The sequence below is a fragment of the Ambystoma mexicanum genome, chromosome 13 (genome assembly GCF_040938575.1).
Source record: "Ambystoma mexicanum isolate Mex_15411 chromosome 13, UKY_AmexF1_1, whole genome shotgun sequence".
Taxonomy (NCBI): Eukaryota; Metazoa; Chordata; class Amphibia; order Caudata; family Ambystomatidae; genus Ambystoma; species Ambystoma mexicanum.
In genome coordinates, this window is record NC_090938.1 from 707191387 (window position 1) to 707208592 (window position 17206).

The 17206-nt window shown below is 43.4% G+C and overlaps 1 protein-coding gene across 2 annotated transcripts in view; it reads right to left on the reverse strand.

The window, feature by feature from the left end:
- Window positions 1-17206, reverse strand: part of LOC138521761 (E3 ubiquitin-protein ligase TRIM17-like) — an 870777-nt gene that overhangs the window by 626209 nt on the left and 227362 nt on the right. For both annotated transcript variants that reach the window (XM_069634825.1, XM_069634826.1), the window contains one exon: window positions 10626-11122. In XM_069634825.1, the coding sequence (XP_069490926.1) occupies window positions 10626-11122 (497 nt within the window). The remainder of the gene's footprint in view (window positions 1-10625; window positions 11123-17206) is intronic.

Consider the following 17206-nt stretch of genomic DNA (forward strand, 5'->3'; position numbering starts at 1 on the left):
CACGAGGGTAACCAGTGACGTCCTCCAGCCACGGCAAACCACATTGCAGCAGCACCTATAGCTAGTCGTCGCCACCCAATCCCCACAAACTTGTGCCCCTATAGTGTGTAGGTTCTTATGACGCTTTTTGTAAATATATACGCCTGTCTTTGCTATTGTCAGACAGAGCGCTCTCTGAGTTTGCAGAGTCCTTTGCATCTATTTTGATTGATAAACTCCCAATTACGCTCACCCGCACTTTGTCTTGGCCTTATTCCCATCCTGGGAGAGTCCATTATTGTCTCTCATTGTGGGGAGGATCGTGCTAGCTGGGGACGCTCGCCTTCACAGCCAAACTCGTAATGACCCCGGAAAAAATAACATTCCATTTGGATGCAGCGTATTTAAATTATGAAAAAGAAGGCTGAGGACTGCCAAGCAGGTTGTTTTTTAAGACTCAAGGAAAAAATAGAGACACAGCAATCTTTAACAGAAAACTGCAAATTACCTCCTCTCAGTCTAGCAGAGGAACAAACAGGTAAGGCAGCAAAGCATAGGAGACTTATTAGTGGATGATAGTGCAGAGGAGTGTTATCACTTACCATTATGTTTCTTCTTGTCTTCTGCAGATCTCCACCTTAGGATTCAGAAGCAAGGACATCTGTTTGTTATTTTATCAACTCCCCTTTCCCCCTGGGTGTTTCGGGTTCAACTGCAGCTGTAGCTAACCAGTTGTTTACGAGACGCCTTGGTGGGTCTGTGGAGTTCAGCAGCTTCTGCGGATTCTAGAAGAACAGGACCTTCACACTCTCCTCTTTCCACACTATTATTCTCTGCTCTCTACACAACAACCAATCTCACTCCACCCACACCTTCTCCCACAGTCACGCCCCTTTCACTCCCACAGTCACACATTCTCTCTCTAGTAATCTCACTCACTTAACTTACACACACTCTCAAACCCAGGTACTACTCTCTCCCACCAACCAATATCTCACTTTGCACACTCCTTCAGCAATTCTCCTCCATGCTCCTCTGCTCTTTCCAACCTCCACCTAAACTTGTGGTCCTCCTTCTCCTCCTTTCTCCCTCGGCTGGATCCTCAACCCAACAGCTCACTGTCCTTTTCCCCGGGAAGTATTACAATCAAGGAAACATACAAAAGTGTTATTAAGCCCCATCCCTTACTTATACATGGGTCTTGACATCTTCGGCCCGCAATATTTATTGTCCCAGTTGGAGTATGGGCGTTGCGGCTAGCTAACAATACCCGGGAAGGATATCTCATCGGCAACGCTCTGGTCTTGTAAACAAGACTACACTGAGCAGCACGACTTTGGTGCCCAGTCCCGGAACTACACTTAGAGGCTGAAGTCCGGCATTAACCGCAATATACGAAACAATTTAATTGTTCTTTCTTTAAGGATGCCAGCTTGGTGAGGTGGCCCTCACTGAGCAGAGTTTCATGCGTTTGAGAGTGTGAAGACTGCTGGAGTACTCCGTGCCCAGATTTGTGCTGGTGCTGTGCTTCATCATGTAGTAGTTTTTTTCATTCAGGCAGCTGCCTGGTCTGCTCTGTCTTTCTTTTGGCTTGGCTGCTTGCTGGCTGTCCGACTATTAAGACTGATGATACTGTAAGTCCTATGGGACAAAGAGAAATAAACTGTCTAGAATGGTGCAATGCACGCATGATGTGATTGACAGTGATACTTTTCTCAAGCATGCAGGCAGAGGGATACAGCACAGAAAATTGCGCCCTCCCAACTGCCACACCCCACCTCGGGTAGGACTGGCTCTGGTGTTAACCATGGTAGGCCTCCCACCTCAGACTGAGAGGGGTCTCGTCCCCTCTTGGGGGTCACTGACTATGTCACACTACGCTCTGTTGACTCTTAGGATCACATCTCACTATTCCTGAATGTGTTTTATTGGCTACGAGTTATCAGCTACATCTCATTGATGGCCTTTTTACATATTTATCCCTCACTGGGCACTCCATCATATTGGACCATAGATCCTACAGTAGAAACTGCAATTATCTATCGAGATACATCCACTACTGAATAATCTTAACTTTTGATCAAAATTCCAGATTTTCTGGCCAAATGTCCAAGCTCTGGAACTAACACCTATTTTGGTTCCACACATTTTAGGACCATTTCACATTCTGGAACACCTTCAAAACCTGTCTCTCATCCCGCATCCTGTCTCACCGACACTTAAGGAGAACACCTGCCAATCAATTATTCAAGGCACGTAAAAAATCACTGCAGTTGTCATGTTCCCCCTCTAGATTGGCTGATTAATTGTGAGATAGACTGTTATACAAACATATATTTGGGAGGAAATGTAATTGTAGTACAGAGAGCCTCATTACAATTCAGGCGGTATGGTAAAAATGCAGCAGTAATTCCGTTACCGCCGTATTACTGCACTGCCCAACTACGAGTTTGGTGGAGAGGAGGAGGATTCACCTCCGGCTAAGAGCTGGAGGTATATCTGCCACCTTTCTGCCAACAAAAACAAGCAAAATCAGTGGAATTACCACCGGCGGAATTATCGCCAGTGGTAATTCTCCTGAAATCCCCATGGAGTGCTATGGACTCCAACTAATGGGGACTAACACCGCCTATCACCACTTGTAATCCGGCTGTAATTCCGCCGGACCAAGTGGCAGTAATGGTTATTCCGTTTGGGGGTATCCCGGCGGATTTACCGCCCAGATACCACCAAACTTGTAATGAGACCCATAGTGTGGAACTTTTTTGACTGTATTGATACATTATCAATACAAATATATCTATGACTGAACATTCAATGATTCCCAGCATTTAAGGGCATTACTGGACAAATCAGCTAGTAATGCTCCATACACAATCTCTGGCCAGCTCTTATTTCACTGAACACGCAGAATAACTGATACGTATGAACAATCTAATAATAGTCTGACACCTTCCTGCCACACAGGCGCAATTAACCCACATTAGTACCCGGCACGCGCGGTTGAACAGGAATGCTGCGTGGTGATTGGCTCATTTGCGAGCCATACCACACGGTATTCCCATCCACGCTGTGCGTGCCGGCTACTCTGTTCCCGGCGAGGGGCGTGGCAGACCCTCAAACAATGAAGAGGCTCGAAACGGGGCAATCCCCGCTCCCAGCCTCCCCATGGCTGGAGGCTTCCTTCGCCCCCCGCTGGGGACTCAGGTAAGAATTTTTTTTCCCAGGCTTTTCCTCCCTCCTCCCTCCCCACCCCACTTACCTTCTATCCCACGGTCTCCGGCGGGGGACGATGGAAACCTCCAGCAGTGTGGAGACTCGGAGCGGGGCCCCGCTCCGAGTCTCCACACTGCTGGAGGTTTCCATCGTCCCCCGCCGGAGACCGCGGTATGTTTTATTTTTTTCTTCCTACCCATCCCCTCCCTTCTGCCCTCCCGACCCCACTTACCTTCTTTTTTCTTCTGGTCTTGGAAGCGAACGCGCTGGGAACACTTCTGTTCCCAGTGCGTCCGCTCCCGATGGCCGCCATGGAAAGGGAAAACGGACTACGTTTTCCCTTTCCATGGCAGCGGCCATTTTTTTTGCCATTTTTCTTTTTTTTGTTCCAAAACGTGTAAATGCCTTTAGCACCCCGATCCAACGGGCCGGGGTACTAATGGCAATAAGACCCGAGGCGGCGGGCCAACACCGCCGCAGGTAATGCCCGGGGGCTTCGTTAAGGGGGCGGTATTGGCCCGCCGCCTCGGGTCTTATTGCCACAGTAACATGCTTGCAGCTCTGTAATCAAAACCAATCTCTGCCCATCACATACAGTAACTGCTACTGTCATATAAGACACACCCTCTAACTCAATTATCACACCCATAGAACATCTTCTGCTTCCAACAGCATGGGGTCAATGGGCTTCTCTTATGCTTGAAGACTTTTTGTAGCTACACAATCATTGACAAGAAAGCAGCACCACGATCAGAAAAGTGTTGCACATCAGCGGCACTTAACCTAACACTCATGAGACATACTCCAATCACTCATTACGCCACACAGGTTATCAACCTCTGGTGTAATGCTCTCAGACACTCTGACAGTGCTGCGAGACAACATTACTGGCAGATGTGTGCTATACACATTGTAAGTGGGTTATTCAAAACATCATGGGGCCAGATCATCTAAACGTTTACCTGGTGTAGAAAAGTGGAGTAAATGAATTTAGCACCAGTTTTCCCTCTTACATAATATATAATGAAGCAAACAAGTTTTGCTCCAATCTGTATTATCTCAAAAGAATTTCACTATGGCAAAAATGAATCAGATTATTTTCATCACTGTGTTTACTACAGAAGATAAAAAGGAAGGTAGTAAACACATTTATTTTATGTTACCAAGCAAACATAGTAAAAGAAACAGACTGATTCATTTTTGCCTTATTGCAAATGTCTTTACATAATATGGATTGGGACAAAACATTTTTCCTACATTCTCTATTATCAAAGCAGAACCACTTTTAATTTGCTTAATTGTTAGCACTGGTGGAAATGTTGGATGGAAGGATTGATTTGGAAAAGTGTACTAAATTTACCTTCATCCATGCCGGCTGCAATGATGTGGCATGAGCTAGATCTAATTAGTATGGATGATACACCACCACACAAGACCTGGCACAGAGGTAAATCAGAAGCGATCATTGATTATATATATCTAGACGCAGTTCTTTTCCCATTGATAGAATACTTTCAAGTAATATCCACAGACCTCAGCGACCATCATATGCTGACTGTAAAATGGAATGTTACTGGACCTAAATAAAAGAAAGATAGAAAGCATTTTCCAGGATCAGAGAATATCAATAATAGCTTAAACAGACTATGTTGGTCCAAGAATGCCCTGATGCTGTTTGATAAACATCTAACGAACGAGATCCGTCATGCATCTGGATGTAAATTGGACCATCAAGTGATCTATAAAGATTTGATGCAATTATATTGTCCAGCCAAAGCATTAAACATGAAAAAATGCAATAGCCTGCATTATTTTGACCCGGAAATTAAAGCAAGGAAATCTTTATATCGTGCCCTTATATCGTGCCCAAAAGCATGAAGCAATGAAGCTTATGCACTCTCAACGTGGCCCTACACTGACTGCAGTTAAAACAGCCTATAATAACTGGCTAAGAGCCCGAAAGTCCGACATCTATCAGATGGATGGGGAAATTATGCTAAGTGTGTTCCAAAACAAGAACAAATCACAAATGTGGAAGCTATTGAATAATGCTTCTGCTGGATCCCAACTGGTCGCACAAGCCAATGAACTCACTGATCAAGAGTGGATAACCCATTTTTTTACAGCTATATGAACTACCATTTGCTTCTATACGAACAAACGATGAGGAGAAAGCCCATAAATTCCATCTTACATTTGATAGAGAAGATATACTATACTATATAAAGAGAGCTAGTTGATCCAGGGTGCCTGGGCCTGGTGGCTTATCCAATAGCGAGTTAAAACAACTACCAGACCTCTGGGCGACAATACTCTTTAATATTTTCTCTCATATAAATCTGACTCAATGTATTCCCCGTACGTGGAGGCATGCCATCATAATTCCTATATACAAAAAGGGCAATTTTCTAAATCCGGCCAGCTATAGGCCTATTGCTCTTTTGGACGCCCCAGGGAAAATATTCAGTTGATCATGCCGAAGGAACTAAACTTTTGGCTAACAGATGCAAATAAAAGAGACCCTTTCCAAACCGGGTTTGTAGCCGGTTTAAGTACAGCAATCAACATAATCTCACTGAACATGATCAAGAATCACTATGCCAACCAAAAACAACCTCTCTACATTGCTATTGTGGATTTTCGGGTGGCTTTTCATTCCATAGACAGACAAATACTAAATGAGAAACTGCAATACTACAAATATCCTCAATCATTATTATCCTTGATTACTTTACTTCACACTAATACCACAATGCAAGTTCAACTTACACTCGAAGGACTCCAATCTTTATCGTTCCCCACCAAACATGGATTAAAGCAAGGGTGCATATTGGCCTCGACTCTTTTTAATCTCTTCATCCTGGACATGGGTGAATAATTTTTCTATACGATCTCTGATGCCCCAAAAATTGGATCTCAACTGTATGCAGACGATTTTGTCTTTTTGTATCAAACACCTATTGGCCTACAAAATCTGCTAAATACATTGGATGCATATGTAAAAACTAACAACCTAATGATAAATACTGAGAAAACACACATCTTGGTGTGTGGCCCTCAAGCAAAACAGAAAGCAACCAAGTATGCATGGCATTTGCAAGAGAGGAAATTAATGACTATATCCCAGTATAAATACTTGGGTGTTTTAATTGACAGCTCAGAAAATGATAAACTGTTTCGAACTAATTTGGACTCTAAACTGACAACTTTAACATCCCAAGCAAAAATCCCAGACTACAAATTCGGTAAATCGTCTTGTAGACATCTAATTGCCTTCTATCAGCAAAAGGCTGTACCAATAATCCTTTATGGGTCAGAAACAAGAATACCAAAGGATCAAAAGTTCTGGGATCTCTTAGTGGCCCGATTTTGGAAGTAAGCTTTAAAACCCCCGAAAAGTGCACCAACTGCTATGATACGATTTAAATTGGGATTATTGTCTTTGTATATTCAAGCTATATGGAAGATGTGTTGTCTTTTAAGAAAAGCCTTCTGGGTCTGCACACAAATAACATATTGAGCGTATTAGCGCATAATCTATTAACCTCATCACATAACTTCCAGAGAACTTGGCGAAACTCTATATTAGATGTACTTTCAGATGCTGAGATATCTGTAGAACTTCTGATGGCTAATCCAGAGGGATCCAAGTTAAAGCTCTATCAGTATGAGTGGATTTCCACACAAAAAAAATTTAACACCTATGTAGACTTTGACCTTTCTAATTTTTGGACACAAAAAACTTCGCTCTACAGCTGCATATCTGAATAAATGTCTATCATTATATATTAGACAACAATTTCTAAGATTTCGATTAAACCTGTGCCCTACAAATGCCATTAAGGCAAGGAGACGGCCGATTCAAAAAGAGTAATTTTTGCCGTTATTGTGAGAATACATCACAAAAACAAACGTTGAAGCATCTAATTGTGACATGGCCTGTTCTAACTGAGAAACGTCATACCTTTTTTAAGAATCAACAGAATATATATATCGCGATTTGTCTGAAAATGAAATATGGCATCTAATATCTACCAGTCCGAGAATCTCTCTAAAGATTGAAATAGTAAATTTTTTGGATGCCATCTTATCTCCAAACTCCGAATAGAAAGAAGAGTTAATCTTAGAAAAATGTTAACACCATGACAGATGTAATGAACGTTTTATTGTGTATATACATAGAATGATGAGCTAAATTTGTTAACATGAAAACAACATTTCTAATGGGAAGAAAAACTTGGGCAAAAGAATTCTTTTAAAGTGCACTTTCATAAATCTATTGTTATTTATTATTATGTGAGAAATGCGATCCATATTCAAATGTCATATATTTTATTACATGCAAAAATTGTACAGTTTATAGGTTATATATTTTACTTATATTTGAAAGTTGTAATTGTAACAAGATTTCAAAGGTTGATATAATCAGCCAAACCAAATAAAAACAAAAAAAAACATTTCCCCAAAGAGCTGCAATTGTTTGGGAAACATTTTTCATGTACCCCAAAATGTTTAGCTCTCTTGGTAATACGCTATCTGTGCTGTGAACGTGCATCAGCTCTTACAAAATAGAAGTCTGCATGTTGTAGCAGCATTCATAGATCAGCCTAGATCTCTTTTATTAGAGTTTGGGGTTGACAAAGAGAAACTAATCATTAAGACATGGGGCTATGAGTGCATCAAAACACGAAACTACTGATCTGTAAACATGCCACTCTAGAAGGAACATGCAAAAACCCAAAAGAAATCACCTAACTCTAATTGTGATAAACATTGGACCTTAGAATAGAAAATTAAAGGAATTTTGCACCCTACTTTGCTTCTTACTTCTTTGAATGGAACCAAATTATATCAGGTCCACAAGTCGCTCTGATAATTGCGCTGATTTGATTTGTTTTTAAGTTGTATGAATTGTTAGGAGAATTGTTTTAATCTTTTTCAGTAAATGCAGAAGATTGACTGCTTATTGTACAATATTATGTAAAAATTGTTTAGGCCCTTTTTAATTTGTGTAATGTGTGAAAGGCTTCTATTATAAATCCTATCACAGTAAATAAATCAATTAATCAGCAGGAGATAACTTGGTATCAGACTGCTATGACAGCAGGGCCAACAAATTGAAAAACACACTGGGGCTCATTTTGATAAAAATCTTAATTGCTCACAGGGTACCGTTTACGTTTGCACTTAAGCACAAACAGGTTCCCTCTAGGAAATGTTCGTCATTTGCACTGCGGAATGCAAATGAGAAATGCAAATAGAGTAAACGCTGCCTGCCATGTACGCCTGGCAGGCAGCATTTACAATGATTTCACATGGATGAAAACTGCCTGCTTTCTGCTGGTGCAAAAAGCAGGAGGTTTCCATGAGAAATCATTGGTTTCATGCCAGCATGAAAATCTACTTCTGGTGTGAAGCCAAGTTGTTTTTGAAGGCGGAGGGCAAACGGCAGGCAGGAACGCAACTTCCGTTCTGCCCCCCGCCCTCTGCCTTAAAAAACAATGAAAATCCCGTGGAGCATGAATTGAGGCATTAGGACACAGTTATGTCTGTCTTTAGTCCCTCTATTTATGCTCCGGGTACTACAGGAATTAACTCCACTGTTTTTCTCCACTTTACAATTGCAAACTTCGATCCTTGACAGCAGTCCAGTTATAGGGAATGAAGAGCAAACTGGCAAGAAGTATTTACAATTGGAACCTTTGTCCCTCCTTCAGTAACTTCCAGAGGCTAAAAATAACAACTGGGGCATTGTGTTCTGCATCACATGACCAATTTACTTTGATAGCACTAGTCTTGATCCTTTGCTAAAATGTCACCTAGAATTAAAAACAAAAAAGGTTTAAATCATCAGTTTTGAAAGGCAAGACCACATTTTTTAGTGAATGGCCTTGCATTAAGAAATTGAACCATTTGCAACACAATGAACGTCTGGTTGTCTTAGGCCAGCAAACAGACCAAGAATGGAATCTTTGGAGTACCATAGACACACACATGATAATTCCTGCAAAGTGCAGCTGTTATGGCAGAAGGGCAGAGCTAAAATGTCTCCTTGGGACCTGCTACTATTCTAAGCACCAAGGTAAATGTGTACCTAGACTATTTCGACAATTGGTACACTGGCTTATTGGCAGCCCACATTCAGCAGTTGCAACAGGCCCACAATGGCGCAAAGAGAACACAAGCAATCATGTACCACCGGCCACATTGAACACACCTCAAGGGTTCCATATAAGGAAACCCCACTTACAGACTGGTTTGCATGGCATTCAAGGCTGCATATCACCTGCCTGATGTGCATAAAAAGCACACTCAATGGGTGCATTCAGTGAAGTCCCCATTAGACAGCTAAAGAACATCTTCTGAATACCCTAAAATACACATGACAATAATAGGACACATGGCCTTGTCTATTAATGTTCACCGTAACATTTTACCACATAGATGGTGCCCCACTGATTCACTCAGCAAAGGAGGCAACCTTTTAAAGTCATGTCATATTGCACAGTATGATTACGTTTCCTGACACTTAGACCAGTCAAATAGGACTAACACCAAGAGGGGGCTAAGTCTGGCTAAGATTACTAAAGAAGTGTCAAAAGCACAAACTCTTAGGTACCCCCAACAGTGTTAAGGAGTCTGCCTCTGATTCCTCATCTCTCTCTCTCTGATCCCCAAATGTCAGGATCCTGCCTCTGGTGTTTAATCTCCCACTCCAATACCCAACCACCACTGGATTCTCATGACTATCTTCTACACACATCCTTCTGGAACTGCTTTTGATATCTCGTCTCTTGATGAAATGCTACCAATTGAGGACCTGATTCACAGAAGCATTTTATAATGGCACAATGAATAATGAAAACGCTCTGTGAATCAGGCCCTACAAATCTTTCTCAGATGTCTGATTGCTCCCTTTAATTCTTTGACATTTGTCGAGAGTCTTTGAAGTCTCAGCTCTCCCTCCCACCCCAGAGTTCAGGCTGCCTCTGATATATCATGTCCTCCACTCTAGGCTTACATGAGTCTATCTCTAATGACTCTTCTTTGCACGCTCTGCCTTCAGAAATCAGGTCTCCTATTGCCTCACATCTGAGCATTCAATTATGTTCTGTTATTAGTTTTTCCCCTCCCAATCCCAACATCCAACATCTAATTTCTACTCTCATCAATTGACTCCAGGTGTTTAGCACTCCAAGTCTTATCACTCTATTCCACCCTAGGTGTTCAGCAGCAGTCTCTAATGTTCAATATATACACTAGGATGGCAGGAGAGGGTGTTTGATGTCTGGCCCATCCCTTCCAGGATAGGTGGCAAAGAGGTCTTCAAGAGGCTTGCCCTTGTCAACTCTGACACCACCTTTATACATTTAAATAGGTGGCTTAGGAGACTGCAACAGGCCTGCTCCCTTCACCCGTGCCCCTCTAACCTTGTAATCCATTACAGCCTCTTCAATGGTGATGCATGGATGCATACAGTGCTCCTTCGATACACGGCAAACCGGGCAGATAGGCACACGGTCACACTGGCAGAAGAACTTGAACACCTCACGGTGCGCTTGGCACATCCGCCAACAGTCTGCGTGTTCAGGCTTAAACTCTCTGGCGAGGTCGGCTAACTCTGCAACCAGCTTGTTTGGCCAAAAGTTCATCGAGCCTTTAAATCTTTTGCCACACTTGGGACAGGTGCACTGCCCTTTGTTGCATTTCCACTCTTGCATGATACACTCCTGGCAGAAGATGTGTCCGCACATGATGGATACTGGCTTAGTGAAGAACCTGTGGCATATAGTGCATGTTGCCTCCCGCTGGAACAAGCGCACGTTTTCATGAGTTGCCATGGCCATTTCTGATGTCCACCTGAGGCTCCGAGAGATACGTACACCTGCAGGAGGTCCTGTGACAGCAACATAAGCTCTCCAAAGATCTGGAAAACAGACAGGTGTACAAAATGACATTAATGGACTTGACATGGAGAAGGACATGACAGTACATGCAAAGGAACAGAACAGCAATTGTTGCATAGAACAAACAATTCACTATGCAATAGGATACCACCGGCTGGGGTGGGTGGAATTAATGACACACAGAGCAACATAAGTGGTAGCACATGCATAAGAGATTCCCCAAAATAGAAAAAGTTACTCACCATAGTGGCAGCTGTCGCCTTCCCTCCATACTTTATCAGTGTCTGTCCTATGGGGACAAAACCAGCCCATATGCACAGCAAAACATTCCTCCATATTAAAATTTGGGAGCGGTGCCTGCACATGCACAGGGCGTGGCCACAGAACATTCTGATTCTGCACGCCGGCAACATCCGCCAGTCTCTATTTCCCCTGCATTAGACAGGCTTAATCACTTAGAACCTTATTATTGAAGGACAGAAGGATGGGCCTACACAGGTTTAATCACTTGGAATATTATTATTGAGTTACAGACGGAGGGGGCATAGGATGAAATGGGGAATATGGACAAGGAGTACAGCACCCTGACTGAAGGTGTCCGGTCAAAGTTTCGACTCAAAAGGGTCGAATGACAAAAGGGTCGAGTAAATTTGACCGAAAACAAAAGGATCAGATTTTTTTTTTACATTTATATATTTTTTTCTGCTTTAGTATTGGTAAAAAAGGTGTTTTTACACCACAAACGGGGCTTGGGGGGGACGGGGGGTCCCCCCCCCCGGTTCTCCCCCGGTCCCCCCCCCAAAATAAAAAATAAATAAATAAAAGCTCAACCCTTTTTTCGAATTTACTCGACCCTTTTGTCATTCGACCCTTTTGAGTTGAAACTTTGACCTATAACCGCACTGAATATGGTGAGTACCTTTTCCTTGCTCCAACATCCCCCTAACCTTTCTACTTGGGAGATCACCAAGGTAGAACGTATTAAGCAAACAGGTTCTGTTGAACAGCCTGACCAAATTTAGCATCAGCCCTACTACTGGGATCCACAAAATAGTGTATGCAGAAGGACGAAGGTAAGGCACAGGTGGCTCCCTTTCGAATGAATTCCCACAGAGCCTGTCTTTGATATCCCACCATCATAGTTTTGACTCTGACCTTGTGTGTGTGTAGGCCCTATGGAATGGGCTTTTGTTGAAGGTAATAGGATTCTGAGATGAATACTACTATCCACAGTGCTATTCAAGCCTTTGAGGCCTTTGAACCAGGTTTATTTATTTTATTTATTTATTTTAATTTGTGGACCAGAGCTGTCATGCACGACAAACAGGATGTCAACCTTCCTGGTGAGTTTGCATCACTACCATGTCATTACAAAAGGTGGTATAAGATTTGAAGGCTGCCAGAAATTGAATTTGACTGATGAGTCTGGATGATGTAATCACCACTAAAAATGCTGCTTTTCATGTGACAAACTTGAGATTTCAAGGGTGTGAAAGTATTATTTAATACCATTGATAGGACCAGGTATAAGACCCACACAGAGTGAGGAGCTTTAGCCAGAGGATACATCCACAAAAGGCAATCAAAATGGCGCTGAATGACTGGGTTAGATGTAGAAAATGATTTGTCTGAAGAATTTCTATAAGCGCATATTTCCACTAGATGTGCCCTACAAGAGTCAACGTGCATAATCAAGAAAGCATTGCAACATATTCATGTCTCTGTCAATGGACCAAGGGCAAAACCATAGTCATTTGCTCCGATAGTTGGAGCGTGCATAAGGCGTTCTGCCTGCCTGAATGACCTTAAGATTGTTCTGTGCAAGACTTCTGTGAAGAGATCCAGTGTCAATTCCTTAGGAACCAACTAACCAAGTTCAGTGATTGAGTGGCACTCTTTCTCTCACTGCTGTGTTGGTATCTCTGGAAACACTGGGAGAAAGGTCAGCCCTACCAAAGCAAGCTCCATCAGGTTAGAGAGCTAGACCCTGGCCGCCAGTGAGGAGTCACAGGGATAATTGATGCATGTAGCATGGATCGCCACTTGATGATTGTTAGGAAAGATTTCACTTTATAGCAACTTTCCCTCCATTTCTATGGAACCCCAAACATTTTGCTTTTCATTTTTGAATCTGACCTGAACTTTACGCAGTGCAGTGACGCCTTCTGCTTCCCTGCACTGGCTTTTTGCTCATTGCTATAGGGAAACTGACAAGTCCTTCAGGCTGTCAGTACTGAGAAACATTGTTTCTCATAGTCTTTCAACTTTGTTGCCACTTGTTGGTAACATTTTATCATTGCACAAACCACATTACAGTACATCGCAATGGGAACATTGTGTTTTATGGCCCTAGACACCTTTTAAGGATGTTCTGGTGATTGTACAATGTGCCTTGGAACAGACTGCTGGCAGCAGTAGCTATTTCTTATATTTCGGTAAATGTTTACCATGCCAAACCGCGCTTACTGCGTTTGGCTCATGACTGTGGCTAGTGTCCAACATGGCCATGCTACAAGGTCTTTTGTCTACTCCTTTGGCCTTTTTTTCCCGTGACTTTCCCCCTGCCTTTCCAGATGCTTGACTTCCTTATTTGCACATGCAGGTGCCCGCGAAAGCTGTTTCTTTCGTGGGCCCCTACAGGCCATGTATGTAGACACCCAGGAAGTGGGCTGGATTGTCAAGTCCCAATCCACATTACTGGTGCCAGGGTGTCTGGTGTGCATGAGAGCATGAGGACCCCAATGGTCCCTAATTGGACCACTGCTGGCGGGCATGCATGGGGCAGATCTTCTCATTGGTGGGCCTCATGCGAGCACTCCCTGACTTTGGATATGAAGAGGGGCCCTGCACTTGTTCTAGAGAGACAAGCACAAGACCAGCAACAGATTTTCACAGATCTGTAGATGGAACCAAGTATCCTGAAGAGTTGGGCAGAACAAAGGACGAGCCTGAGATGCACTGAAGAGGGCTGGCAACCTAATCCTGTTGTTGTCCCGGTCGAGCCATGATTTGCGCTTGATTTCAGAAGACCTGTGACGGTGCTTTGAACCCTTAGAGTGGTGGGACCAATCACTCTCAATGCCTCCTGGTAACCCTGCAAGTAAAGTCTTCTCGGAAGTGTCCCTGGCCATTCAGTGGATTGACCAGCTGAAACCTTGGGTAACACGGAGGAGCGTCGCCGTTTTAAGTTTCGGCTTGAGACATTGGCGAATCACAACTTAAGCTACAAAGTACCCTTCAGCCGAAGTTCACTGTCCCAGCAGCTTTGGATCACAAGCTAGGAGGCTGCGTTGTACCGCGAGAGTTGGGTGTCGCTGTGTGACAGCGATGGTCACTGTAGGCGGTTTTACTGTGTTCCTTCCAGTGTCCCAAGGTACGGTGCATCTGTGTTTTCTTCATTCTTCATCTGAATCAAGAGTAGCAGCTCCTGTCACATACCGGACCTGTGTACGCCCCTGCAGCACCTGTGCATCTGGAAGCCGAGCCAAGGGAGGGAAAACGGACGTCTGACAACCACCTATAGACCTGCCAAGTCTGGACCAAAACCAAACTAAGGCCGGTGATTAGTGAAGTGACTTACTGGTGGGCCTTTGTTCATCTAATCACTTTTACACATAGAAAGTACATTTTAACCTTCTTTTGGCTTCTGTAGTATTCACTCCCTAAAGCTCTCCGAAAGTCGGGAAAAGCTTTGTTCGCCGTAGCAGATCATCTCTAACTTTTGGAACCCGTTACAACCCTTCAGAATCCATCCCCTAACTTTTTCCTGTATCCTAAGAAGTACTTTGTGAACTTTACACACGACCAGGCGATTTTACTCACCCATTGAACATTGAACACAAGGCTCCATTCATCTTAGGGCTGGACTTATTAAGTTAGGATTGTCATCTCTGACGGTTGCCTGTACTGTAACATTTATTTGCCCTTTTCCTTTGCAGGTATTGGTGTTTTTATCACACTGACTCAGTGATTGTTTATATGTCACATAGTGTGCTGCTTGTGTGGTATTTTACTATTGCATTTCATAATTTGTTCATGTTGTTATTGGTCCTATAATAAATAGTACATATTTAGTATACAACTGTGTAATTGTAAGTCTTGGTGTTTCACTGTGTGTGCTCATTACAGACCTCTTATCACTCTCACCCCTCCTGAGACTTAGCCTTAACAACTCTCCAATCTACCGTGAACTCATCTGGCTAACTTCCCAGAAGTTTTCCCGTGTTCCACTAATAATGGTGGCTTCGTAAACATCTGTCCACCAGGCCAGAATTTAGAAAGCCATTTTAACAATGACAACCCTATCAATGATGAGAATGAGAAGTAAAGCATATAGACTACTGAATCTGAAACACATCTCTCAGAGATAGCTGACGCAGGCTCCCTCTTAATGTAAAGAACCTTAATATTGCACTGCTATACGAGGTAAATAAATCTAGCAGAGGAACCTTCCATTTTCGTTCCATTGTCTGAAGCACTGAAGTGTGCAATGCCCATTCATGGTTGAACTGGAAAAGCCTGCTCAGTCTATTTACTTACATTCTATACTCCTGGAAGGTGGAGGGCTTGCGGAAAGATGCAGCATTCATGGACCATTCCAAAATGGGGACAGCCTATCGTAAAAGAGCAGGGAACCTGGTGCCGCCCTGCTTGTTGATATAATATATGCAGGTCAGATTGTCCAGCTGAGTGAGTGCTGTTTTGCCTACCAACGTAGGGAGGAACGCAACCAGGGCTAATTGCATCACCCGGAACTCTAAAATGTTGATGTCTTCCTGCTGATCCTGGGATTACACAAATTGTGAACAGATGGTCCATGTTTGCACCCCAACCTGCGAGATAGGAGTCTGTCCTGATGACAGCTTCATGGGGTGCATCTGGAAAGAGGATGCCCGCAAACATGTTCTCCTCCCTGGATCACAGCAGCAGGACTGTATATGAAGCCACTGGAACAGGAAGGAGAACCGACTAAGCGTCTGAAGCCTGAGTCCTGTGCTCTGCCAGGCTTAACTGGATCCTCCCCATCAGGTGGTGTGCAAATAGGACTGCTAAAACGCAGGAGTGTCAGAATTCCTCTTCACAGATTTGAAGAAGAATTCTTCCCACCAATGTACTCCTTTGAATGTAAGTAATACACAGTGCAAAGGAATCAATTAATTGAAAGAATGGATATCCCACCGGGACCACGTGGCTGTAGGAGGAAATATAACACAATTAGTACCAAAAGGACAGGTGATGGAAAATCAAAATTCTAATCTAAACCCAATAACACTAACCTGAGTGAACCGAATAGGAGGGAAGTACTACCACGATCAGGTTAAGAAGAGAGCCCAGAGAAGTTCCTAAGAAAATAAAGATACTGAGCTAAATGAGCTTATACCACAAGAATTTCCTTACCAGGGAATATCCATGAGTGAATCCGTAGAATGATTGACACAATCTCACAGTGCGGGGAACAGTTCTTCCAAGAGTTCGAATTCCCGCGTTGCAATAGAGGCTGTCCCACGGCGCAGCGGAGACTGTTCCACGGAGCAGCGGTGGCTGTCCCACGGAGCAGCGGAGGCTGTCCCACGGAGCAGCGGTGGCTGTCCCACGGTGCAGGAAAAATAACTTGTGAGTCACTCTAATCCAGGAATCGGAAAGTCAGCACAAACGTACTAGGCAGTTACAAAAAGATTAATCCATAAGCCGGTCCAAGTCCAAATACCTTGTGAGCACCAAACTACAACAAGGAGATTGCGAAAACGAAATCCAGGTCACAGAAGCCAGAGATCAAGAAACCACAAAAAGCTAAGAGGAGAGGTCGCCAACACAGTAGGGTAATCCAAACCCAAAAACAAGTACAAATTCGGGTCAAAATACGAGGAAAAGCCGTAGAAATACGAGACAAGAAACAGAACGCCAAAATGCTCAATCAGAAGCGCTGAGCAACTAAGGAGGAGGGGCTAAATACCCAAGATCACCTGATCAACGTCGTGACGAACGTTACCCCTCCTTAGCAACGTGTCACCAAGCTTCCATGGCAACCTCCAGGCTCCGCCACGGATCGCGTTTCTGGCAACCAAATGCCGTTGTCCCAGCACTTTCCCTTGTTTGCCTTGTCT